The following is a 27,774-nucleotide window of genomic DNA, read 5'->3' as shown; positions in this document are numbered from 1 at the left end:
AGCGCTTTTTTCTTTCTCTTGCCCCCTCAGTTTCCCCCAATCGAGTTGCTCATCTTCGCGACAATAAACAAACATCAGGACATCTGCGAATTGAGCTTGACTCCCTGACCACATTCCTGCAGTTTTTCCTGACAACACATAATTGCCAGGGAGTATTTCCACAAGCCTCTTCATCCCAAGCCTAAACAAAAAAAAAAAACACCAAACTACTTCCCCGAGGCGACCCAGCAACAAAAGGACGGGGGAAAAAAATATCCCCTCAGAGGAAAAAAGTAAAAAAGGTCCCCCCCCCCCCCCCCGCAACTCTGGCCCCAACCCCGCGCCACTGTGCCACGTGCCGCGCGCCGTCTTGTGTCCCTCCCGTCATGCCCTTCGGGACGCTGCTTCTCAAGATGGCGGCTGATAGTGAGGTTCGTCCGCCGGTTGAACCCCCGCCCCCAATACCCCCTTCTGGCTAGCGGGAAAGTGGCGTTGCGGGGCCGGTGCTTTTTAACGCTCTTATTTTCCCGCTCGGTACCTCACTTGCTGCTTCCTTTTCTTTTCTTTTCCCCCCCACAGCCGGAGTCCGAAGTGTTCGAGATCACGGATTTCACCACCGCCTCCGAGTGGGAGAGGTAGGTGCCTCTGCCTCACCTTCCCGCGCCCCCCCCCCCCCAATACCTGCGTTGGCATCGATGCAATTATATTTATTGCCCTGGGTCTTTCGTCTGACTTCTGTTCTGGATTTTATTTCATTTCATTTTATTATCTGGAATTGCTTTGTTGGATGCAAATGTAAACGGGTAACTTACGAGAAAAGAGTTTGTTGGGGTGTTGCATTGCCCACTGTGGTTGATCACATTGGAGGAGAGGACCCGTAATAAGCAGCATTTGTGAGGAAAATAAGGATGAGTGCATACTTACTTACCTACCTACTTACCAGCTGAGTGAAACCAAGTTGTTCCATTGAAGGCCCTTTTTTGCTTAGAATCTCTGGTATTTAAGGAATACCTATAAATATCTTCTATCAATTGGTTATATACTTGTATTTACTTATATTTACTTAATATATACACTTAATATTGGACAGGTGAAAAAGTTTCTAGTCTTATGTTCCTCACTATTACCCATAAGTGGTAATTCAGGTATGATAAGGATATTGTTTATGCTGGTTGAATGATTGAGTTCACAAAAGATACAGAAGGTAAAATATTTGGAAAGTATGTAGAATAAATGCTGATGCAGTGTCTGTAATATAAAGTTGCTCTGGGTAGTTTCTTTATTATTTCTATTTCAAAGGTTGCCAAACCTGTTAACAACTTTGGGTAGTATATAGAATGAAAAACGAGTACAGAGCAATGGCCTTCATCACAGGCTACATAGCCTTCCAGGGTCCTTGCTACATTTCTAGGGGCTTTGCAGTAAAGTTTTGAGAGAGTGATCTAAACTTAATTGCCAGGCTTAATATTTGTGCCATAATTCACATCTTATTCTCAGTACTGATTCATTATCTGCATAGAATTAATCATTTTTGTTAGTTATTACAAATACTTTGTTTTTAGTTCTGCCTTACGCAGAAAGCCAGCTGAGTGACTGGGCTAGTCGCTTTCTCTCAGTTCTAGGAAGCAGGCAATGGCGAACAATTTCTTTAAAAAAAAAAAACTTGTCAAGAAAACTGCTAGAATAGGAATGGAATTAAAAACTGGTTTGAATAGAAAAGTAAAAAGTTTTTTGCAGCTAACAGTGATGCTGAGAGGAGTCACAAAGAGAAATGAGTCTCAGAGGGTGCCCTGAATTTTTTTTTAAAAAAAGGTTGAGAGCCTTTGCTGTTGAGCAGTGAGGAAAATAGCATTACAGCTGTTTGAATTTCTGGAGGTGGAAGGCTGTTGGATCAGCACTGTGACAGAGAATTATTCACTTTCTGGGTTCTATCAGGTTCCTTGTTGAAGAGATGTGACTCAGAATATACAGACTGTCTGATATTATAGGGTGCCAATATGAATTATCTTTATTAATTACACCATTTGTTATTAATAGTTTATTTAAGAATCTTTTCAACATTTATGTAAGGATGCTCTGAAATTTATGCAATATTGTATACTATATTAAGCATAAATGTGATAATATCTAGCTATGGCTAATGAAGTTAAGTACTTTTTATGTGTTTTAGCTACTGTCAATATTTATTAGGAATAGTTATGTTAATTCTGAGTATGCTTTCTTAGAAGTAAATTCCATTGCATTCAATAGAACATATTTTCTAAGATATTTATTGGAAAATTAATCAAGTGGCATCTCAGTGCAATAGTATTTTCTGTGGGCTATTGCTGTGTGTTTTTTCAGTATATTTGTTTTTGTTCAAGGCAAGGAAGAAGAATATGTACAGGAATATTTCCATATTAATTAAATATAAAATGAGAAATGAACAGGGCAAAGTGCTAACATAACCACTATGATACCATACATGTTATGACTTCAAGCTTTATTAATTCTCTCCATCAGATCTTTAGCAAATCTCTGATCTTTAGCAAATGTCACTAGACAGTGATCAAGTAGATAAAGGGCCTTCAAACTTGGCAAGTTTGAGACTTGTGGACTTCAACTCCCAGAATTCCTGAGCTAACATGACTGGAGGAGGAGTTGAGTTGAAGTCCACAAGTCTTAAAGCTGTCAAGTTTGAAGACCCCTGAAGTAGATGAAAGTTAGTCTTAACATTCCAAACGAATCAGAGGAGACAATAGCTATGCAACTTGCAAAATAATCTGCCTGCTGGTTTGGTTAAACTGAATATTAAAAAACTGTTTTTGATTAATTCATATTATTAGGATTTGATTCACCATTTCAAAGTGCAGGTAGTCCTCAATTTAAATTTAATGACTGAAGTTACTAAGGCACAGAAAAGAGTGATTTATGATTATTATGAACATGCAGCACCTCTGGTTACATGATGATGGTTGCACTGTTCCAAGTCATGTGATCACCTTTTGTAACCTTTCCAGCCAGTTTCCGACAAGCAAAGTCAATGGGGAAAGTCAGATTCACTTAATGATGGCATAATTATTCAACAATTACAGTGATTTGCTAAACAACTACAGCAAAAAGATTGTAAAATGGGGTAAAACTCACTTAACAATTGCCTTAACAGTGGAAATTTGGGGCTGAATTGTGGTCGTAAGTTGAGGACTATGGGTCACAGCTTTTGTGTTGAGTTATGACTATGCCTGGAATGGCAATTCAGCGTAATGACATTTACTTTTAATGCTTTGTGTAATATTTTCCTAATAATGTTTGATTCTTCAATACATTTCATCTGTAAATTATATGTCCTAGCTTAGCCTTTTTTTTCTGACTATGATCAGTTGTGGATCTAAATAGGACTTTATGTTGATTCCTGTTTTTTGGAATTATTTTATCATAAAATAGTTCAAAAGTCCCTAGCTCTGATATATGGTTGTGTGTATGTATTACTTGTATTAAATTGTATTAATCTTTTTGTGATCCATCATTTGATAGCTGTTGTTTTAAATTTTGGAAAAAATACATTAGATATGAATTTTTCTTTAAATTACAAAAACAAAAAACAAAACCCTAAGTATGTTGAATTATGTTTGTTTTTAGAAACATGGATTATAATACTAATGATTTTCAAACATTTTCTCCTTAGATTTATTTCCAGAGTTGAAGAAGTTTTGAATGACTGGAAACTTATTAACATTTCTTCAGGCAAACCTTTAGAAAAGGTAAGAATTTATATGTCTCCAGCTATATGCCACCATTTAAGGCAAACACAAGATAGGTCTTAATTTAAATTAGTAAAATAATTTTATTTGCTATTTCACTAGTTAGGAATATTCTTTGATTATTTCCAGTAAAAGGGCACTGTTGTTTCACATAATCTGAATATATTTTTATTACTGAATGATGAAGATGTCATATTTACAAGGTACATAACGTATAAAGCAATTGTTTCATTAGGTCTTTTTCAGATTCATTAAACACCAAAAATGGAATGCTATTCCTAAGTTTCAGGCAAGCAAATGTATACTTGTGAAGTCATTAGGAGCTGTATCAGTTCTAGTTCAGTTGATTGTTCTGAATGTTTTGAGCAGTTATACAAGGAGAATTAGTAACATTAACTTTTAAATTATACTAATAATCTTTTTTCTTCTGTCTTTGAGTTGTGATCATTTTTATGAAACATCTTAAGAAAGTACTTGATTTTTTAAAATTGATTTATATCTACTTTGATTTAAAAATGAAACAAAAGTACTAATCAATAGGTTAGGAACAAAACCAATGGAGGTTCAAAGGAATGAGATTATATTTCTATTTTGTTAGATTTTTTTCACAATGTTTATATGAATAAACATTTATAAATATGCTTTTTGAAGTAGCAGTGGATTTTTACTACGGTATTTCCTATGAAATATGATTAAAAGTATTTCAGATAGCTTTTCTGATCACATCATGTCTGATATGTAGGGTGCATATACCACTGAAATATGGGAAGACAAATCTGATGAAATTACTTTTGCTGATTTTCGATTTTCTGTGACGCATCATTATCTAGTCCAAAAATCAACTGATAAAAATGCAAAAGATGAGCTAGTAGAAGGTGGGTACATTTTTAAATGCTCAAAAAATCTTTAGCTCATAGCATCTATTTTTTTATTTATTAAATATATTTATTAAATTTATATGCTGCCTCTCTCAGTGTCAAGTGACTGGGTAGTTGCGAACAACACTTTTTAATGTGATACAGTGTGAAGTTAGTACTTATAGACAATGTCATACTCTAATAATTACATATTTGATACCTTGCTCATTAAAGGAATGTATACAGATTATGATAAACAGGCAACCGCACTTCATTTTAAGAGGAAATTCAGGAAAAAAAAAAGGTGGACATCCGGATAACACGCACATCATTTGCCCCTATTTTCAGGGGGAAAAAGTGTGTGTTATATGCCGATAAATACGGTATATGATAACATTTTTAAAAAGAAGGTGTCAACTTCCATTTTCATTAGACAATTTAAAAGGTAAATATGTCGGTTGATAAGGACTGATTTGGTGTACTTTGGTACCAGTTTGAACTGGCACAAAGTCAGCTGTATGGCCTTGGGCCAGTTACTCACAGCCCTAGGAAGTAGCAGTGGCAAACCACTTCTAAAATCTTGACAAGAAAAATGCAAAGAGTTGTCTGGGGACTGATTGACTCGACCCAAAATTAAATCCATGAGCTAATATGCTTATTTTTTATTTAGTAGTTGTGAAAGTGTATTTAAGAGGACAACTAGTATTTAAAATTGTAAAATAATTAAACTGATTAATGTCTTATTAAATTTAATTAAATAGTTCATTTAATTGGACTAAAATCAAGTTACCCACCTTGGCTATTTAATCAAAACCTTTATTCTGGTTGAAATCTTAAAGACTTAATTGTTTCATTTTTAATGGTTAACAGATGCTCTTCCTGTTGCTATGCAAGATCTTCTATGCATGAACAATGATTTCCCTCCTAGAGCTCACTGTCTAGTAAGATGGTATGTCCATTATTTAAAATCTTACATTTTAATTTAAGAAATTAATTGAAAGAATTTTTCATTATGACCAATACATTTCATAGACTTTTATTATTTATGCCACAAAATGCAAGATATCAAAAAGAATATTGTTAACATAGTGATTTTGCCTGATGTTAGATCATGTTAAATCTTTAGTGGGGCTTAGCAGAGAGACCAGTGTTTTAATATTTAAATAATAGCGAGAGATAGATGCATCTTAATCCTCTTAATCTTTGAAATCTACATTTAGTGGAATATTTCATTTGTTCTAGGTATGGCTTGCGTGAACTTGTAGTTATTGCACCAGCAGCAAACAATGAGGCCGTTCTTAGCGAATCCAAATGTAATCTCCTTCTAAGTTCAGTTTCTATTGCATTGGGCAACACAGGTTGGTAAGTAAAGTTTTATCAATAGAAGGGAATATTTGTAGCTCAGAGTTGAACTGTGGAGTTTTTGGTGCTCTCTAAGCTTGGTTGTATTTATGCAGATATTTCATTATCCAACTAAATAACATCTTTTGTGCTGGAAGGGAACAGGACTAGATCTCTGTTTATATACAGCGATAAAGTTAAGTTTTGTACTCCTGCACTATCTTTTTTTTGCAAAGTAGATGCACACGAAGAACCTTGTTTTACTAGCTTGCAGAAATAAGACAAGATGCTAACAACAAGCAAAAAAATAGAAATTACATAAAGTTGCTTCTTTGCTGAGTTTTTAGTGTGGTTTTTTTTCTCAAACTCTACATTAGTGATTTTAATCAGTCTAGTTCTCCCAAGAATACAATCATCTTTATTTGAAAACATTTTCAATATTTTTCAGCCAGGTGCCAGTATTTGTGCAAATTCACCACAGACACCGGAAAATGTATGTTGGGGAGTGTCAAGGTCCTGGAGTCAGAACTGACTTTGAAATGGTTCATCTTCGCAAAGTACCCAGTCAGTATAGTCACTTATCTGGATTGTTGGACATCTTCAAATCTAAGATTGTGAGTATAGTTTGTGTATGCACATGGTTGGTGCATGAAGATGTCCCAAATGATCTTTCCAAAAGTAGCAAGTGCAGTAACTCTTATGCTACAGTTAGTTCTCAACTTACAACCACAGTAGGGACCAGAAAATAAGTATTGGGTTTATTAAGTGAGGTACCATCTGACTGTACCTGACTTTACAACCTTTTTTTGCTATGGTCGTTAAGTGAGACATCACTTGACCACAACTTGCAACCTTCTGTCAGCTTCCCTGTTGACTTTGCTTGTCAGATAGGAAGGTCAGAAACTATTGTAAGAGTAAGCTGGTTGCTAAGCACTTGGATCACTATCATGTGACCTCAAGGATGCTGCGGTGGTTGTAAATACAAGGATTGATTCTAGATTACTTTTCCAGGACTGTAGCAACTGTGAACAGTTGTTAAATGAATGATCATTGAGCAAGGACTACTTGTATTTTGAATGGGTCACTTTAGGTGAGGTTACTCAAGTATGCCATGCAGATTAAACATTTTTTGCAGATTGTGTTATATACCATTTATAATTTATTCAAACTTTACTTTTCCTTAGTTTTTATTCCTACTCTTTGATCCGATTAAATATGAACAGTATAAGTAGGGAAAGGTTTCAAAATTTAAAGTTCTTCCTTTTCACTTCAATACAGAATGATTAAAAGTGACTTGTGTTGTCCTCTATCACGTATCCAATGCCTGGGGAAAGTCTTTCATCTCACAAATCATGTCAGTTCAAATACAATGCTCACAAGAGATACATTTTTGTGAATCAGTCTTACTTTGAACATTAAAGCGGTTCAGAAGGACATTGAATTCAGCTGATTGCAAAAAGTATTCATATACAATTTTGAAAATGTACTCTTCAGAAATATTTTCTGTTATATTATCTGGGTTAAAACAAAAGATTAGGAATGCCTAATGTTTTGGACCTCACATTTTTTGTGATTATTCTTATTGGTATGTTTTTCAGGGCTGCCCGTTAACACCACTGCCTGCAATTAATATAACTATTAGGCTTACATATATACTTCAAGATTGGCAGCAGTATTTTTGGCCTCAACAACCTCCAGGTAGGAAACTGATTTATTTGTATTGTAATTTCATGTTGTCTAATTTAGTACAAAAGTAGATCAGAACCAAAGAAACATGCAACAAGAATTCTTTTCTTTCTCCTGTTCTTTTTATAAAACAAATAAATTAGAAGTTTAACATATATTAAATATATGACAGCAGCTTTGAGGCTAGGGCAAGGGGGAAAAAAAACCTTGTTCCTCACTGTAAAATGCAAAGAATAATTTGGGGTCCTTGGCTGTTACAGACCTAGGTAGGTAAAGTAGATAACATTGTCAGTGACGATGTTACTTAATTTGGTAATGAAATGCCTGCAAGAAACTCAGAGCACCAAGGATTCCACAATTCACCCTGGAGCTACAAATACTCTCTTCCATAATTTTATTTGTTTCATTTTTTGCAGTTTTTTTATTTATCGTTTTTATTTATTTTATGATATATTTTAGCTTTGTGACATTTACTTCTGATTTCTGGCGGAAAACAACTATTGGGCAAAATTGATTTGCTTAATAACCACCGCAAAACAATATCAAAAATTTATTCCAGTTATGCTCATAAATTGAGGATTACCTGTAAAATGAAGTCTTCATCCATTATTGCCTTAGGCTACCACATGTATTGGGATTCGTCTTCATTCTTTGTAGTAGATTTAGTTGCTCAAGAATCTGTTATACTTACAACAGTTCATTTAGGGGCCGTTTGAAGTTACAACAGCTCAGAAAAAAAGTGACATGATCATATTTCACACTTATGACCATTGCAGCATCCTCACATGATCAAAATTTGGACGATGGCAACTGCCATATTTTTATGTTTGCAGTGTTCAGGGGCCACGTGATCCCCTTTTACAACCTTATGACAAGCAACGTTAATGGGGAAGCCAGATTCACTTAACAACTATGTCATTAACTTAACAATAGTGATTCACTTAACAACTATGGCAAGAAAGGTCATAAAATGGGGCAAAAATAACTTCACAACTGTCTCATTTCACAACAAATTGTGGGTTCAATTGTGGTCATAAGTCAAGGACTATCTGCACATATTTTCTACTACCATATCCATAATGCTAATGATTACAAATTGAAGAATCTGAACTTTTTTCAAGAAGAGATTGTGTAGAAATTGTATGAAACTTTTTTATCTCTTTACCCCACTGTGCCTCATAAAGAATGAGGTTAATATTAAGCAGAAGATTAAACTTTTGTGTCTAAGATAAACTGGTTTGTTGTGACAATATCATCCTTTCCTCAAGTGGTAGGAATTAGAATATTATATATTTATGGAATAATATGACAAAATATTTATAATATATGTATGTATGTATAACTACATGAACTGTATAAATATAATTATGTTTGCCAATAGATATAGATGCTTTAGTTGGAGGTGAAGTTGGAGGCGTAGAATTTGGAAAGTTACCATTTGGTGCCTGTGAGGATCCTATTAGGTAAGAAGTTTTTATTATTATTTCAGAAGTCTTTTTAACAGAACAGTTGTTTATGCATCTACATCGTTTAATATATAATAAAGTGTTTGATAAGTTTTTATTCATGAATTAAAGTTACCAGATCTATTTCCTCTGTAAACTCACTGTTAGAGAACATTATGGCACTGAATACCATGCCTAAATTCTCTTTAAATTATTCAGTGAGTGATAGGAAAATATTGGGTCTCAGCTGCATATTTTAAGAAATAAACATTCGTATGTATAAAGTAGTACCATGTTTCTCCAACAATACGGCCTCCACCAATTGGAAGGCCCAGCATGTTTTATTGGCATAAAATCAAATTAAGCCCCTCCCCCCAAATTAAGGCCTATATTAAACATGCGAAATGGTGGAAATGGGGGGGGGGCTTGTCGCTAGGAGGTAGTTTTGTTGCATACCCGGATATGGTGCCTGCGTTGACTTTGGCGTTGGTGGGGCACTTCGTATCAGGAGACCTTCCTCCACTGTTGCTTTCGTTCTCCCTTGCTGCCTGCACCGCGTCCTCCTCCGAGCTGAGCCCCGTTGAGTCAGCGCCTCTGCCTGATGCCCTTTCTGCTGCAGCGTTTGGAGCTGCCGGCGCATTTGGAGATGCACAGGGACAGGCTGGGCGAGGGGTGGAAAGGACGGGCGGCTTCGGGCTCTCTCCGCTGGCCAGGGAAGCCGCGCTGCCATCACCTCGCCTCCCTGTCCGTGGACAGGTGGGCGCTATCACTGCCTCAGGCAGCCTCTCCCAGCGGCCCTTTCAGGGTCGTGCTGGAGGGACTTAGGAAGGAAGCCAAGCTCAGGTCGGCCCAGCTCTTTTGCTTGGCAGGCGGGCGCGCACCCATGCCTCGCTTTCCCGGCTCTGCCCAGCCCGTACGGCTCTGGCGCGGCCCTGGCGGGATGAGCAGAGGGTCCGGCAGAGAGGCCCCCGCTGCCTTGGTGAGAGCTCTGCTGCCGGGAAGGAGGGCCCGACTGTCAGCTGCGCTGGGCGTCCCAGGTGAAGCTCTTCACGCTCTGCCCGGCACCAGGCAGGGATGGCGGCTGGGTGCTTCTCCCGCGGTGGGCTGATCCTGTGCTGCGGCCCCGGGAGATTTGCCTCCCCACGTGAGGTTGGGCTGCCCTCTCGGGCAGGGGAGGCTTTGTTGTAGTAGGGCGTCGTTTTTAAAATAATTGGTTTCACATTCGAAGGCGAAGGGAAGGCGGCGACAGGAGTGCCTGAAGCCGAGTGTCTCCGCTGGGCTCTGGTTGCAGGGAGAAGCCCTGGCTGGCTGTGCGTGGCTGCACCAAACACCGTGGCGTTGCTCTAAATGCTACGGCAGCAAGGGAGAAGGGAAAGCAACGGTGACGGAAGGTCTCCTGATACAAAATGCCCACCAACGCCGAGGTCAACATCCAAGCTTCTCTGCCTGCCCACCCAAAGTTGCAAGGGGGGTGGAATTAAGACACCCCTGAAAAGATGGCCTAGCCGTTTCTTCGGGGGTAAAAAAAAATAAGGCCCGGCCTTATTTTGTGAGAAACACGGTAAGTTTGAATTTCCATAGACAGTTAAAAACTGAATTCTAAGCAGCCATTTGCTTATCTTTGCTACAATCAGTGGGACTATGCCTTTTTTGCAGTCACTCATTCTAGTGATGGACAGTCTTTTGGTGCTAAAAACCATACCTAATAATTAGGGGGCTTGATAGGTGGGTGCAGCTATGTCACACATAATGCAGGGATTTTGGTTCTCCCCTCCCCAAATTTGGGAGGGATTTCTTTATTTTCTTCCAAGTGATGCTAAGCGTGGTTTAGGCCTATATATATATCATTCTTTCCCAAAGTGATGCAAAATCACACTGTCAATTTCAGGCAATCTTTGATCATTGAATAGTTTTGGTCTTGAGATACCCTCTCCTGCACTATTAGGATTTACCTCTGAGTAACTTTCTGTTTCTGCAAGTCAAGTTTGGATCCATGCTAATACTTATTTTGTTAACATTTCAAAACTTCTTATAAAGTAATGTTTCTACTTCTAGTGAACTTCATTTAGCAGCTACATGGCCCCATTTAACAGAGGGCATAATTGTGGACAATGATGTTTATTCGTAAGTACATATTTTTCTGTTTCATTATATTTTATAGTTCAGAATTCCAGAACTTTCTTTTAGTCAGACTTCTTCATTTCCAAATATTAAAATTGTATTTAGGTTTTCTATTATATACGACAAGGTTTCCTATAGAATAAACATTGTAGTAATGTTTGTAACAATATTAAGATTGACTTTGCTAATGTGAGCATGCTTCTGTTTAATAAGAGATGTAGTTGAATCCATTTATTCTGAATAAAGTGCACCATGCAGTAATACTTTTTTCTTAACGTGAATATTGTTTGGTTTGAAAGAATCTAACGGAAACAAAGCAGGAAGCAGTGATCAGTGGTGATCTAGCATCTGCATAAAAACCTTGGTTGAAAGAGAACTTGCTGTACTTAAACAGTCTGCTTTTGAATAACTTATATACCGATACTAAGTTTTTCCCAATACTTAGAATTTTTTTTTTTCTTTTAGGAAAAATTTGGCAGTTTCAGAATTAAGTGGTGGTTGCTTTTCAAGAAATTGTTCTAAGAAATTGAGCTAGAATCACAAAAAAAGCAACATAGATTTTGTGAGACTTCCCATACCCTGGAAGTAGGGAATGAGTTCCAGGTGAGGTATCCCCTGGGAAGTAAAGTAGTGATAGCAGGAACTACCAAATTGCTTCCCTAGGAGAAACTGAAATAGGAGCGAAGACCCAAGGATCTCCTGGGAATGGAGGTTTGGGTCCTGTTATTTACCATCCTGAGGGCCCCAGAAATCCATGACACACATTGAGACTAATATACTAATTTGAATAATTAACATGGGGAAACTTTCAGAAAATGCTCTAATTCAAAATTGTCTAGACAACTTTTTAGCTTATAAAAACAATCACATTAGTCAAAAATGCCAGAGAGAGCCTACCTAAAAGATGGGGAAAGGGGTTTATTTTATTTTGTCAGAGCATGCTAAAGATCATTATCAAAACTTACTGTTTTTATTCAAACACTGCTTTTCAGTGTTTGGGTAAAACAAAGTTAATATTTTTTGTTTGCTTGTTTTTAAAGAGACCTGGATCCTGCTCAAGCACCTCAGTGGTCTGTGAGAGTCAGAAAAGCTGATAATCCACAGTGCTTACTGAGTAAGAATTCTCAAGCTTTATTCTATCCCTTGCCTTTTTTTTCTTTCAAATTACTGGTAGTCCTTGACTTTACAACAGTTCATTTAATGACTGCTCAAAGTTACAATGGCATTGAAAAAACTGACTAACGTTCAATTTTTACACTTACAACTGTTGCATCCCCACGGTCACGTAATTAAAATTTGGACACTTGGCAACTGGCTCATATTTATGTCAGTGGCAGTGACCTGAGGTCATGTGATCACCTCTTTCAACATGACAAGCAAACTCAATGGGGAAGATTCATTTAACAACCGGGTTATTAAATTAATAGCTGCAGTGATTCACTTAACTGTGGCAAAAAAAAGTATAAGGCGAGGAAAAACTCACTTAATTCACTTAGCAATGGACATTTTGGACTCAATTGTTGAAAGTTGAGGACTACCTGTATTACAGCAAGATATGAAGTTGATACAGCACTGTGCGACACCAGAAAGTTCATGTAGGTTTTGTGGTAAAGAATGCAATAAGAACCTTTTATTTCTTTTTATGTCTTTCTTAATAGTTAAAATAAGTTTTTATTTCAGAAAAAATAGCACCGGAATGTTTTGAATGTAAAATTTGGAATTTTAAAAAACCAATAATTTATGGCTTCATTTGGCATACTTAAATATTCATATGTGAGTTTCAACTTCTGTGGTAGCAATAAATTATATTTATTCTTAATGTCACATATTTGGTTTAGGAAGTTCCCTAAACTTCAAAGAAGGCAATTTGTATTTTAATTTTAAATCTAACTGAGCCTGAACACACTTTGTTTCAGCGCTTAAAATAGCACTCAGTTGATTATTGGCCAATTACACATTTTTCAATTAAAATGTTGGATTTGTATTGACAGAGAAGACAAATAACTTGTATTTAGATTTATATATTTAGCTATTCATAGTTAATTTTGAAATCCTAATTCAATTTGTCTTCTTAATGGTATTGGCACAATGTTTTTATATTTATGCTAGCATCTTAAATCCTAGTTACTCTTATATGAAATTTAAAGCCCTCCCATTAGATCAGTAATTTAATTTTAGTATCGAATGTAAATTGCCAATTATAGGTCTGAGGAATACTTTTTCTACTAAATATTACTTTTTCTACCCAATATTAATTATATGGAGTATTCCTTTGTGGAAAACAGTAAAGTATCTGCATGACTATTTCCTCTTGCAGGTGATTTTGTTACTGAATTTTTCAAATTATGTCGTCGAAAAGAATCAACTGATGAGATTCTTGGAAGATCAGCGTTTGAAGAAGAAGGGAAAGGTAAAATTCATAGTTTTTCTGAAACAATCAAAGGTTGGGACACTTGGATTTGTGAAAACATCTAAGTCAGGGGTGTCAAACTCGATTTCATTAAGGGGTGCATCTGGGTTTTGTTTGACCTCGGGACCAGTGTGGGTGTGGCCAGCTCAATGTCACTCATGCTGGGTTGCCTATAGTGGCTCAAATGCTCTGCCAGCAAAAATAGGTCCCAAGCTCCATTTATATTTGAGACTGCGTCCTGCAACTCCTGCCTGTGGCCTTCCAGAGCTCTGTTTTCGCTGGCAGAGACATCGCAGGCCGGTCCTTCGCTGTTTCTAGGGCAGCCCTGTGGGCCAGACCTAAGCCCCCTGCAGGCTGAATCCGGCCCCTGGGCCTTGAGTTTGAAACTCCTGATCTAAGTAGTATTTAATAAAACAATGAGATTTTTTTTAAAAAAAGAACTGATCCTGATTTAGCAATCACTCATTCCATGACTTTTGAACTGATGATGACACTGAATGAGCAGTATTTAAAATGTGTCCTTATACTAATACCAGTTAGTTTCCTGACACCTGGCTTGGAATTACAAAGTTTCAATATTCAGTGGTCATGTGATTGCAGTTTGTGAGCATTGCCAGTTTCGTACAAGCAGAGTCAATGGAGAAGCCAGCAGGAAATCACTAATGGCGATCATGTGACATTCTTGTTTAAAGGCCTGCAGTGATTTGTTTAATGTCAATTAGCGATGGAAATTCTGATCTCAGTTACCACTGTTAAGTGAAGCAAGACAGGGAAAGATACTAAGGAAACATTACAATAATTTGGATCACTTCTTTTTTTTGCCAAATGTTGATGTTTTGTAGATGCCGATATAAGCCATGCTTTGTCCAAGCTCACAGAACCAGCACCAGTCCCAATCCATAAACTGTCAGTGACAAATATGGTTCATACTGCAAAGAAAAAAATTCGTAAGCACAGAGGCATAGATGAATCTCCTTTAAATAATGATGTCCTGAATACTGTTCTCATGGTAGGTTACGTTTTATGATGAGTTATGAATTGTCTGAGCCTTCACTAGAATAACAAATCTGATCTCTCTCTGGAAATAGAGATCTTCTAGCAGTCACACATTGAAAATGGATTGCTGCTAAATGTTTGGCATTGTCACGAAAAAGCATTTAGAAGGCTCAATATATTTAAAAAAAAAAAAACCCCAGAGTGGTTGCTGTCAGGCATCCAGCTTTTGAGATCAGATGGATGCTCTATTAATTACACTGGCTGATAAACAAAATGTGTTCTTGATAGCTTCATAGCAGGAGAAATAATGATTTAGGGGTTCAGTAGCCGTGTTTCGGGGCAATGTAATGGTAAGATCCAATGTTGTGAAAAAATTGAAAACTGAAGCTGTGTGTCTTTCTTTTTAGTATTTGTTCCCTGATGCTGTTGACAAATCAGCAGATGGATCTGAAGCTAGAACGAATACTTCAGCAGGAAGTATTCCACCCCCAGAGAGTGAAGACTCCGTAAGTTCAAATGCATATGTGAAAAACATGTACCAGATTTTAATTACTTTTATTCAAATGAAAAGCAAATTTCACGGGTTTGATTAGGATACATTTTCAAAAGCAGATAATGCTTTGTTTTAAAGAAAACAACTGTGCGTATTAAAATTAAATTCTACAGTTTAGAATACAATTTGCAGTTCTGTGCATCAGTTTAATATCGTTTCACGAATTCTCTTCATTTGTCCTTACATGTAGAATCTCTACATCCAATTCAAATCTGCTCCTTCTGACAGCCTGACATACAAACTGGCTCTTTGTCTTTGTATGATCAACTTTTATCATGGTGGAGTCAAAGGAGTTGCACATCTCTGGCAGGAATTCGTCTTGGAAATGCGCTATAGATGGGAGAACAACTTCTTCATCCCAGGGTGAGTTTTAGACCTATTATTTAGTTATTATTAATAAGAAATCAATAGTTTTCTACACATGTCAGAGTTAGTTTGAAGAGAGAGTAAAGTGTTACTGCCATCTCAAAAGGTTATTCACAGCCAGTTTCTTTTATTTAACATAAAAGGGAGAAAAGGCTTGATACATTTATATCATCTACGTAGATTGCTCAGAAGGAGATTCTAAGCAGCCTAACCTAAATATCTTTGCCAGGGATATTTGGGTGATAAATCATGAAGTATCCAAGTCTTGTCATTTGCAAAAATATGTTCAAATGATTGCTAGGCTGTGACACAAAGGTCTTAATTTAACTTAGTGACAGGTTATACAGGTAGTCCTTGACTTACAGCTATTCATTTAGTGATCAGAGTTACAATGGCCCTGAACAAAGTGACACGGCCATTTTTTACATGACCATTGCAGCATCCTCATGGAAATTCGGACACTTGGCAACTGGCTCATATTTACAACCATTGCAGTATGCAGGGATCATGTGATCATCTTTTGCAACTTTCCCACAAGGAAATCAGTGGGGAAGCCAGATTCACTTAACAACCATGTTATCAACTTAACAGCTGCTGTGATTCACTTAAGAACTGTGGCAAGAAAAATCATAAAATGGGGCAAAGTTTACTTAACAATTGTCTTGCCTAGCAGTGAAAATGGGCTCAGTTGTCATAAGTTGAGTATATGCTCTTTGTGAAAATGGCAGCATCTATATGTTTTGCAGTTCAAGTCTTTTTCTATTGCTGTAGTAATATCAGTGTAATTACTTTTTAGGTTAAGCAGCAGTGCACCTGATCTGAGATGTTGTTTATTGCATCAGAAACTCCAGGTAAATCTTACCAATGCTCATGCTTTTTTATATATTAATCTTCATTTGAAAAATTGTGATCAATTTCTATTTAATTGTATCCAGTAAGCCATTTAGAGTTGTAGAGATTGGGGGCAGCCTATAAATCTATTATAGGAATTTATATGAAGTATGCTGTCTTTTTGCCAATAATAAATTTGAATTCAGGCTACCTTCTGGCTTCTCTTACAAATGTGAACAAAACGTTGCCATTGTGAAAATACCTATAGCTAACATTAACAATAGAATTTTCAGTGGGCTTGATGGAAGTTTGATTGCTTTCCAGATGTTAAATTGTTGCATTGAAAGAAAGAAAGAAAGAGATGAGGGGAAAAAAGTGATTAATTTGGAAAAGCAAAAAGACGTGGTGGATCGAGACTATCCAAAAGAGAGTGATAAAGAGAAAGGAGAAGTGGGGAAATCTTGGGAATCTTGGAGTGACAGTGAAGAAGAGTTTTTTGAATGCCTGAGTGACACGGAGGAGCTTAAAGGAAACGGACAAGAAGGTGGAAAGAAAGGAATTGCAAAAGAAAGTAGTAAAGAGACACTTGTGTTGAAGCCAGAGGGCCGCCTGCATCCGTATGGCACTATGAAATTGCTTCACCCGGGACAACCTCTCTATGTGCCGGTAACCCAGGTGAGTGAATAACATTGACAAATATTTCCGCTTCTCTCCTATGTCCAAGTTGAGTTCCATTTCAAGAGGAAGGGGAAAGGGGCTCCTAGGGTTTGTTAGACATGAACAGTATTTAATAAATGATCTTATTTTCTCGCAGGTATAATTTTGTCTTGGTTTTAAAATTTTATATTCAGTATGATTACCATTCAAACACAACGTGGGAGATGAGCCGTATGTGCAGTGACTGTATTACAATGCTTTCTCCTTTAAACAACAATTTTAAAGGAAAGGGGAGGGGAAAGCAATAGCTAGAGTACTCAGACTTCTATACCGCTTGTGCTTTCCAGCCCTCTCTAAGTGGTTTACAGAGTCAGCCTATTGCCTCCAACAAACAGGGTCCTTGTTTTATTCACCTCGGAAGGATGGAAGGCTGAGTCAGTTTTGAGCCGGTGGGAATCAACCTGCAGGCAGCCAGCAGTCAGTACTGAAGTAGCCTACAGTACTGCACCATGAACTGCATTCTAACCACTGTGCCACCACAATGTCAACAGCAAAGTTATATACCTGGGCTTGCAACCTCAATTGAGCCCAGAATTTCTGTTGCTAAGCAAGACCTTTGTTAAGTGAGTTTTGCCTCATTTTATGATCTTTCTTGCCACAGTAGTTAAGTGAATCACTAATTAGGTCATTAAGCAAATCTAGCTTCCCTCATTGACTCGGCTGAAGCCTGCTGGGAAGGTTACCAATGGTGATCACATGACTCCGGGACTGTGCAGCTGTCATAATCTCATGCCAGTTGACAAGCACCCAAATGTTGATCACGTGACCAGGGGATGCTACCCATGGTCATGTTTGAAAACTGGCAAGTCCCTTTTTTTCAGCACCATTGTAACTTTGGTTGAAACTCATCTCTATATCTCTTTCGGTAAAGCATTCCTGTATATCATTTTAATTGTCCACTACCTTTATATGAAACATTCATAAATTGTGAATAATATCAGGCCCTCAGTCCACTGAGCAATTGGAGCCATAAGCCATCTTTGCAATGTTGTAAAACTAGTCTCTTAAGGATAGGTAGAAATGGCAGAGAATCAATTTCCATGTCCAGATGATAAATTTCAGTAACAAGTATGGTATGGAATGGTTAGAATAGAATTTGTTGTAGCTAAGGGGGCATTTTTTTTCTTTCTAGCATTTTTCCAGAAATGCAGGGTCCTCTATTTTCAGATCAACTGAGTGTTGATCTTTGGTTGCAACAGGAATTAGCACCTGACATTGTGGGCTGAGAGAGAGCGACTGCCCAGAGTTTTTCATGCCTAAAGCAGAACTAGAACTCAATTTCTAGCCACAGGATAACCTGTTAATACTTTTCCCCTTCTTGGTCTACTGCTAGATGCCATTCTTGGCTTTTTTGCAGTCAGGAAGCTGTCTTAATCCAAGCTGATCCGTTACTTTCCTTTGTCTTCTCCTGTTTCCTATTATGCAGAAACTTCAGTTTGTTAAATGACTGAATTGTATTTGTATTCAGAAAGTATTAGGTTTTGGACTGATATATCTGGCTTCGGCATGCAGAGGTCGAATAACAGGTTCTAAGCATGTGGAAACCACATTCAGTTCCTTTGTTCATTGTTTTTGTTCCCTGACGGGAGATAAAAAGCCTTAACAAGAATTCCTCTCTCTCCTTGTTCAGGAACCAGCTCCTATGACAGAAGATCTGTTAGAAGAACAATCCGAAGTATTGGCCAAGCTGGGAACCTCGGCAGAAGGAGCTCACCTTCGAGCTCGCATGCAAAGTGCTTGCTTGCTCTCAGATATGGAGTCTTTCAAAGTAGGCACAGATTGCCAGGGTCATCAGGGAATGAGTACAGATAGTCCTCAATTTAGGACTACGATTGAGCCCCAAATTTCAGCTGCTAAGCGAGATTATTGCTAAGTGAGTTTTGCCTCATTTTACCACCGTCGCCACAGAGAAGTGAGTCACTACAGTTGTTAAGTTAATAGCAGAGTTAAGTGAATCTGGCTTCCCCACTGACTTGGCTTGTCAGAAGGTTGCGAAAGGTGATCTCATACGACCCTGGGGCATTGCAACCATCATAAATATAAAGTTTTGCCAAATATCCAAATTTTGATCATATGATCATGGGATGTGCTGCAGCGATCATAAGTGTGAAAAACGGTCATTACTCCCTTTTTTAGTGCCATTGTAACTTTGAACATTAACTTCAATTAAACAAATGGTTGTAAGTTGAGGACTACCTGTACAATAGCATAAACATGTCATACAACGTATTTAGCAGGATATTTCCTCTTTTCTATCATATTTCCCCCATTTTAGTCATTAGTCTTTGTTCCACTGCCATCTGCACTAAACATGCGAATGAGAAATGTGGTAGATTCTCTAGCATGTTTGTTACATTTTTGTTCAGGAAAATATTCATTACCAGTCTCTGTTAATATTAATTAACATTCCCTTTTTTGATAAGCTTGCTTGTCCAAATTATACTTATTTGAATCAAAAATACGTTTATGGATTGGTTGACTGTCTTTTCTGTGAATAGTTTAATTGGAACTTGAAGGAAGCAGAAGTTAAATGCCCAGTGTTAATGTTAAATCTTACAGCAGCTGTCTATTATATTTTAACACTTATTTGTATTTTATATTTTTTGGCACAATATACAAAATTGAAGAGAAGAGAAACTAGGTCATAAAATATGTTGCAGTCAACAATCCCTCCTTTTCTTTCAAAACTACAGAAGTAGAAGCTGGATCCTATCCTAGACCTGCATTTTACAACCATGTAGACACTATTTGAGGCAACTGGACCATCTTTATTTATTTTAAAGGATAAAAATGTGATAAACACATTTGTATTTATATCCGTGACATCCATTGTGTCCTTCCCTTTTGGAATGTTCCCTCAGTCCCCAGCCTTCCCAATCAATGGTGAAGGAATCATGGAATTGCAGGTCATCAACATCTAAAACATCTACCTCTCTGTCATGGTACAGAAGAAAGTTGAGCTTTTAAAGAACTCCAGTTTCTGAAATAACCTTAATCTCTATATATAAAAGCGAAAAAGCACTCATGCATCATCACAAAATCTTCAGAAGCGTAAAGCCTACAAACTTGAAATTTGGCACGTATGTTCCTCTTGGCTTCTAGGTGCTCGCTAACAAAGGATTTTTCAAAATGACCATCAGAGCATTAGTATTTCCTATATTATTAACACGCTCTGATGCTAAGGAGTTCTCCCCATCCCACCTGAAAAGAAATCTGTTCCAAATGCAAAACACAAGCAGAGGAGAGGAGTTTCAGTTTTAGTTTCACAGTAGCAACCAGCTTTAGTACAGAACAGTTTAGCTAAGCCGCACCCAGGCTCCTTGCTGTCTCCTTGCTCACACAGCAAATACTGTTTCAGTTTCCAAACAGTCCTCAATTCTCTCACACACTGACAGGATGCTAGCCAGATGAATACCAATGGATGTTGGTAGGCAGAGGCACAATTTCTCTCCCCCCGCCCCCTATTTTCCTCGCCCAAAACTAAGTCCTAAGATTACAAAGTTTCGTAGCAAAGACATGGGCATAGAGCTACTTTTCAATACATTACAAACTTGCCAGTGGTCAGAATAATCTTTGCATTGAAAAGTCAGACTCACTGTAAAAATAACCCTGATCTGATTCATATGTGTTATACAGCCATTTTCAGATTGATAAGCAATAGTCACGTCTAGGGTCATCTTGGACAACAAGTTGAAAATTACAATGTTAGGAAGGTAAGCTATCATTTTGAATGTTTCACGTTCAGGTTTTAAAAGATGAAAGTGCCACTATATGATGCCTTTGATCATCCTTTATGCTCTCTTATTTTTTAAAAAAAGAATTGTCTGGAAAATCCACATCACGTGTGGCTCTGGACAACTACTAATACGGCCCCACAAGATGATAAAACAATAAAGGAAGTTAGTCTTTTATGTACATTAACTGTGTTATACATTTTATATGCAGCTCAGGACAATTCCTCTTCAAGTTTGGACAACCATGCCCTATATATAAATAAGCATGTTTCTCCCACCCCTCCCTCCCTGTTCCTCTTAGGCTGCCAACCCTGGTTGTTGTCTGGAAGATTTTGTGAGATGGTATTCGCCCCGGGATTACATTGAAGAGGAAACCGTGGATGAAAAGGGGAGTGTAGTCATCAAGGGTGAACTGAGCGCCCGAATGAAGATTCCAAGTAACATGTGGGTTGAAGCCTGGGAAACAGCCAAGCCCATTCCAGCAAGGAGGCAGAGGCGCCTTTTTGATGACACCCGTGAGGCAGAAAAGGTAAAAAAAGTTGCTTCATTCTAGGATAGACTGTGGAAAGTCTATTAGAGGCATTTCCGTTTATTAGCTTAGTTTATTTTATAATATATTTGTATGGAATTTCTGTTACTCATAATGGTAACCAGCTATGCACGTCCCTTAGAAAGTAAGACTGGATAATGCATGTTAGATTTGGAAATATAATTGTCTAAATTGGCAACCATTTTGAATGTGGAAGCATGTAAATAAATTATTCACAAGAACATGAAGTAAGAGAGTAACTTTCAGTTATTTTTGATCTTGAGCCTGTTTTCCTTTTAAACGATAAGTACGGTGAATTTTTCTTCTCGGCTTGCGTCCCAGTCTTTCATCACCTTTTCACCTACCTAGCATGCTATGCTATCTTTCAGCTTTAAAAAAGTTCCTTTCAGTAAAAAAAAAAAAAAAAGATAATTTTCAAAGCATCTTCACATGGTGGGCCCCTCCCCTTTAGAGACTTGAGAAAGAGGCTTTTTGATTGAGTGCTTAAGAAAGGGCATGAGGCAGCCTTCGGTTTTGAAGCACTGAGAAGAGATGGCTGTCAATTTTGCAGCAAGATTATGGCAATCTACTTGACTTACTGTATCTTCAGGTCCTACACTATTTAGCCCTTCAGAAACCAGCTGATCTTGCAAGGCATCTTCTTTCTTGTGTCATCCACGCAGCCGTACTCAAGGTAAAAGAAGAAGGTAAATAACTTTTAACAAGCAGGGCTGTATGTTTCCGGTAAAAATAGGGTGCCTTTTCTACAACGTGCTTTTTCCCTCAAAACAGAATCTCTGGAAGATATTGGGTTAGTAAAGAAGATAATTAAGCAGATAATCAGCCATTCCAGTAAAATCCTCCGGTTCCCAAATCCAGAAGACAAGAAATTAGAAGTAAGGAATTTCATTTTCCTAATAATGTTCAAGAAAGACAAATTTTAAAATGTTAGCTTTTAAATAAATATGTTATGATAATCACAAGAAAAAAAGAGGTTACATATGACTGTATTAACTATGTGAGAGGAGAGAGTGAGCAATCCTGGGAAATTCTATTGAACCCAGCTCTGATAAATGGTTGAGCAAAGCTTTGAAATATGTGACAAGTAGGGAAAATTGTTTTTTTTTTAAATCTTTTCCCAGGAAATCATTGGTCAAATTATGAATGTGGAAGCCACTATTGCTCGGGCAAGGTCTCTAAAAGCAAAATTTGGAATAGAAAAATGTACTAAAGAAGAAGAACGCAAAGATCTAGAAAAGTAAGTGACTTGTTTAACTTGCATGGATAAAATTCCCTTAAAGGGAATTAAATTAATTACAAGAAAGATTTTCAATCATAGATAAAACAACCTGAATCATTTCTTCAGAATGTCAATTGAAAATTTTCTGTTAAATGTGAATGTTGGTTGAGAACTTTCACAGTTCAGTATTCCAGTGTTATTTTTAAAACTGTGTCTGTGTAAAATGATTTTTCTTTTGCTGATATATTTCCTCCCACTTTTTCTGTGCTGTCAGGTTTGTAAATTCCTTTCTGGAACAACCAGAAGTACCAGTCCTTGGTGCCGGAAGAGGGCCTGCTGGTATTATAATTCACAAACTTTTTGTGAACGCACAAAAGGTAAGGTGCATTGCTTAGTTTAATATTTTTATAAAACAATTGCTTTTTTTGTTATAATATTCTAATGCCAGGTTTTGAAAATTCACTTTTGCATACTACTTATGGGTGTATTTTCCAGAGAAATAGCTGTGATAGTCTGTTCTAACTAAAATAACCAAACTGCATAGCTATTTAAAAATTAAGCAAAGTTAGATCAACTAGACCAGGGTTGAAATATAATTATGTGTTAAATCTCCAATTAAATAAGCAAATGGTAGCATCTGTCCAGGGGTAGGATTCAACTGGTGTTACTACCAGTTCGGTCACTACGTTGTTTCCCTGACACGCGTGTATAAAAACCAGCTGTGCCGCCTGGACAGCTGAAAAGCGCTGTGCGCGGGGTGCAGTGTTTGAAAAACCTCTTTTTTCCTGCTTTTCCAACCTCAGCTGTGCGGCGCAAAGCAGCTGCGGTTGAAAATGCAGGAAATAAAGGACAGGTAAGTGCCCAGGTGGGTGGGTGGGCCAAACAGCAGCAAACACAGAACTGGTTTGGTGTTTGCTGCTCTTCAGAGCTGCCGGTTCTTTAGAACCGGGCAGAACCGGTAGCATCCCACCCTTGCATCTGTCCTATAAAAATAGCCTATAAAATGTACCTGTATTCATCTCACTGTGTGGTATTGATTTAGGATGACTGGAACAACTTGATAGATTAGGTAATGGCACCAGGAATAAGGAGACAGAATTAAAGAGCTGCCAAGTTCCTGAAAAATGGAAAAAGAAATAAAGATTTAAGAAAGCGTGAGTGGTTAGCCAGGGATCACCAAGGTGGCTGGCTGCCTCTGTGAATTTTTTTGGGCGGTGTTATTTTTACCAGTGGGACACCTGAATACCAGTAGACATTCTGTGGAGGGTCCTTTCTTGTCCCTGCGTGGTTTATTCACTCATGGGAATCGAGCTGCTGACCTCTGCACAGGCCCAGCGTCTTACCAGCCCCCGAAAGAGGGAAGAAATGAGCCTTAACAGAACGATTTAAATTAGTCAAGCTGAGGCTTGGATGCAAAGACCATCAAAGTAGACTATAACTGGCGAAGGATCAGAAATTTAGAGCAAAACTACTGCTATTTGGTGCAGGAAGAAAGTCACTTTACGATGTATTTCTCATTCCCACCCCTAATCCCCTTCAAGAATTGAAGCCACCCCTACTGGCTTCAATTCTCCTATGATGGCAATATACAGTATATTCTCTGACTTGGAATTCAAGGCAAGATGTAAAATTCTTCCCAGCTGTTTCTTGTTTTCTCTACTACTTAATTCAGAAGGTTGTTTTTCTTCTCTCCAACCTTTTGAACTGGGTGGATCTGAGTATGTGACTAGCCCAGCCATAAGATTCATGAATAAGCAGGGATATCAACTTCGGTCTCCTCATTCCTAGATTAACTGCTGCATGTAAGTGTTTATTTTGGTTTAGATATAACAGATAAAAATAGCATCTTTCAGGATTCTTTGCTTCTCTGTGTCAGGGTCTTTTGGATCCTTCCCAATGTCTTTTTATGATGTTATCCAGATACTGCATCCAATGCTATCATAGTTCCTTCTATAATTATCTGAAATGGATTTTAATCATTTCTGAGGACTTAACAGCATAGGTTGTTATGCTGGGTTTACTTGCTGGAACAAAAATCAGCGTATCACAGAGAACTGCTGTAGCTCATTTTACCATGACATCTTGTTTCAGTATTAATATGTTGCTAATATTAAAAACAATCCCAAACACAGGTAGCTTCTCATAATTTACCCAGACATTTCTGCAATTAGGGTTATTGGGGTTAATCAATGCAGTGGGAGTCAGGATGCAGTATGAGTCAAATGTGTGTGGGTGCAGATCATGGACTGTGCACATGGGGCTGCTGGAACATCAAAGACCAATTCACAATCCCCGTAATTCATTCAGCACCATCATAATTAAGAGTTAACTGACTGAATAGTCATCGGTTGAGAACTATGAAACCTGTGACTCTTCAGTCAGTAACTCTTTGAAATTACTGCCCTGAACCTCTTCCTCACTCATCTACCTGGCATACATCCTTCCCATCCCTCACCCTCATTCACCTGCTCTGTGCTGCACCTTCCCCATATCTTCTGCACCTCTTGAGCAACCTCCTCAAACACTTGCCATGCCTGTTGCATACCCTCCCAACCTGCGTCACTCTTGCAGGCTCTTCCTAACCCATGCTGCGTTTTGTACATCCCCATGCATCCTCTCCTTATGCTTTTTGCACATTCTCTATCCTTACCTTGCACCCTCCCTAAGCACGCCTTTGCTTCCTCCCTCAACCAGCAGCAGCCACTTCCCTGACTGCCAGTCTGGGACCTGCAACTTCCAGCTGGTTTCCCCACTTAACTTTAGTTGTGGGAAGCCAGGAGGAAATTGCCTCTGCCTAGTAATCATGACCGGAACTGGAAAAATGGCCACTGCAATTGCACTTTTATGGTTGCATTACATAGAGATGGCAATTGCCATTGTAAATGGAAGGCCACCTGTAATGTTCTTCGATAAAACTTAGTATTATGGACATTGGATTAACACAAAAACATTGATACAATCTCCTGCATGTATTTTAATGCAGAAAAGATACATTGGCACAGGCTGCCTACTTGTCGTGTGATTTGATTCATAGAAGTAGAATGAAGTAAAGGAATTAATTCCCTTTAGAAATCCTAGAAGCAAATGTGTAGCTACAGAGATCAGGTCCTGCCTCCATCAATTACTGAACTGGGATAGACATAGGTTATATAACTGCTTCATGGCAAAATCGGATAGACTTGACTATATTGATGCAATTGATTATTTACATTGAACTAGTCCTGTTATCAGTTTGTTTTAGATCTGTTTTGTGTTCCAAGTATTTATCAGTTTCTGTGCATAGCAACAAATCCAATTGTAAGGCTGCTGCCCCTGTACTGAAACCTCTCTTTAATCCTATGTGAGTCATCTCTGACTTGCCTTTCACCATTGATTCTCTTTCTTACCCAGCTGACTGAATCATCCGAGGAGGTAATTAGATTTTTCCCTGTTCAAGTCATCTGCCTAACTTCATGTAGGTGCTGCATGGGTATGAAGGCTGTAGCAGCATAGCATATGGCTCAACTATTGCTTATTTGCATAATTAAAGCATTGACTTTTTTTATTAAGTTACGAGCTTTGACATCACCAGAGTATGAAGGAAATGGTTGAAATGGATGCATCAAATGGGTTTCTAGAATCTTGAAGGATTTTTTGGTGTATAACTTTCAGCTTATTTTCTTGTTTAATATAGCTGTATCTTACATGTCTGCATTTCAAGCACCAAACTGCGATAGCATTAAAATACACTTTGCATAAAATTATAGGTTGTCCACTTGGCTTGAACAAATGTAATTGTAAACTGTTTTCCATTTGCTTTGCAGCTATTTTCTCTATGGAACTTTTCTTTTTTCAATTCTTCTCTTTTGAATATTAGAAGAAGAAAACCCTCATTTTCAGAGTAGTACACTACAGTTGTGTGAAGTAGTTGGACAGTTAATTTGAACCCGGCAGGACTCATAGTTTGATAGTTGGGTAGAAACTCTGTTCAAGCACAGTATCTCTAATCAATTTAAAATTTCATTTAGGTGTGATAGGATCAGCATACAATAGATGGATTAAAATGTCTGATTAATGGATGACATCCAGATCTAGTTAGAGTTGGTTTCTCTGGTTACAGATCCCACCATTGAGAAAGTCAGAGCAAAATAATTTCAGCCCAGTTTTATCATTTGATTGAATCAGTGTTCAAATGCCTGTTGTTTCATAATATAAATTGCTTTCTTTGTTGGACAGATCAGTGTGAAGTCATTTAAAGCCTCCTTTTGGCATTTCAGTGAGAAGATCTTGTGGGTGCAGAACATATATTTTATGTGTTTATGTCAGCATTAGTCAATTTCTTAAGCAGAAACTCAATAGAACAAATGCTTTTTCCTTAAGCTTGTATCCCAGTGAATGTTGTACTTTGTCACACTGAATAGTTGTCGACGGTTACGTTTTTATGCTAGCGTACCTCAAAAACAAATACGAATCCAGTAAAATGGCTCAGTGCTGAAAGGCTTCTCTTTCTTTTAGGTTGCTCCAATGATGCCCTATGAGGAAGAACTAAAAAGATCAGGCTCTATGGATGAAAAACGTTTGAATTCTGGAATGAGTTCGGATTTTCCACCCCCTGCAGGACGTGAGGTTATTTTACGTACAACTGTTCCACGGCCTGCTCCTTACTCTAAACCTTTGCCTCAGCGGATGTACAGTGTTCTTACAAAAGACGATTTCCGACTTGCAGGTGCCTTCTCATCCGACACAACATTCTTCTGATTTTAACATCTACTCTAGCAACATTTTCACCCAAGCAAGTACATCAAAGAGATGTTTATCCAGTCTCCCGGAAAGGAAGATGACATTCAAGAGTAATGCCTACGTGAAACCGTCCTCATATGCATAGCATTTATGGGATTTTTATCTTTTCCATCAAAGCCCCTTGTCTATTGATGTTGGCGGATTACTCATCTTTACTTAGCAATCCATTCCTCTTTAAAAATGCTTTACAACGATAATGAAAATACCGCAGAACTGTGTATTATTAAGTGTAAATTAAATTATGCAATACTGCTCCCCAGCCTCCCCAGTAAGTTTTATGCTCATGTAAAGTGAGTAGATTAGAAACCTAATAAATCAGTGGATTTAAATTGTTTACAGCTATACAAATATATTGTATGTAATAAAATTCACTTCCTTGTGGCCTGGCTGGCAATGTATTTATTTAAATCATTCTGCTTTATGATACAGAATAGTCAGGAAAATTATTGG

At 37.8% G+C, this 27,774-nt stretch overlaps 1 protein-coding gene across 1 annotated transcript; it reads left to right on the top strand.

The window, feature by feature from the left end:
* The first annotated feature begins 374 nt into the window (after positions 1 to 374).
* Positions 375 to 27,705, top strand: RAB3GAP1 (RAB3 GTPase activating protein catalytic subunit 1). The gene is made up of 24 exons (XM_026714607.2): positions 375 to 410; positions 559 to 614; positions 3,644 to 3,719; positions 4,462 to 4,594; positions 5,447 to 5,525; positions 5,819 to 5,938; positions 6,366 to 6,531; positions 7,516 to 7,615; positions 8,985 to 9,066; positions 11,104 to 11,172; positions 12,210 to 12,283; positions 13,487 to 13,579; positions 14,422 to 14,588; positions 14,983 to 15,081; positions 15,319 to 15,491; positions 16,291 to 16,345; positions 16,650 to 17,000; positions 18,673 to 18,810; positions 21,078 to 21,305; positions 21,916 to 22,012; positions 22,098 to 22,201; positions 22,448 to 22,563; positions 22,820 to 22,922; positions 27,040 to 27,705. Exons 1-24 carry the CDS (start codon positions 393 to 395, stop codon positions 27,280 to 27,282), a joined length of 2,940 nt encoding a protein of 979 aa, XP_026570392.2. The 5' UTR covers positions 375 to 392; the 3' UTR covers positions 27,283 to 27,705.
* The last annotated feature ends 69 nt before the right edge of the window (positions 27,706 to 27,774 follow it).

The sequence above is a fragment of the Pseudonaja textilis genome, chromosome 1 (genome assembly GCF_049901715.1).
Source record: "Pseudonaja textilis isolate UNSWEBS1 chromosome 1, rPseTex1.2, whole genome shotgun sequence".
Taxonomy (NCBI): domain Eukaryota; kingdom Metazoa; phylum Chordata; class Lepidosauria; order Squamata; family Elapidae; genus Pseudonaja; species Pseudonaja textilis.
This window is presented reverse-complemented; position numbering and strand designations above follow the sequence as displayed.

Bases quoted from the DNA above. Each gene is read 5' to 3' on its own strand.
- RAB3GAP1 (XM_026714607.2), top strand. The intron at 4,595-5,446 runs GTGGGTACATTT...AATGGTTAACAG, and splicing joins AAAAGATGAGCTAGTAGAAG to ATGCTCTTCCTGTTGCTATG. The intron at 16,346-16,649 runs GTAAATCTTACC...ATTGCTTTCCAG, and splicing joins TATTGCATCAGAAACTCCAG to ATGTTAAATTGTTGCATTGA.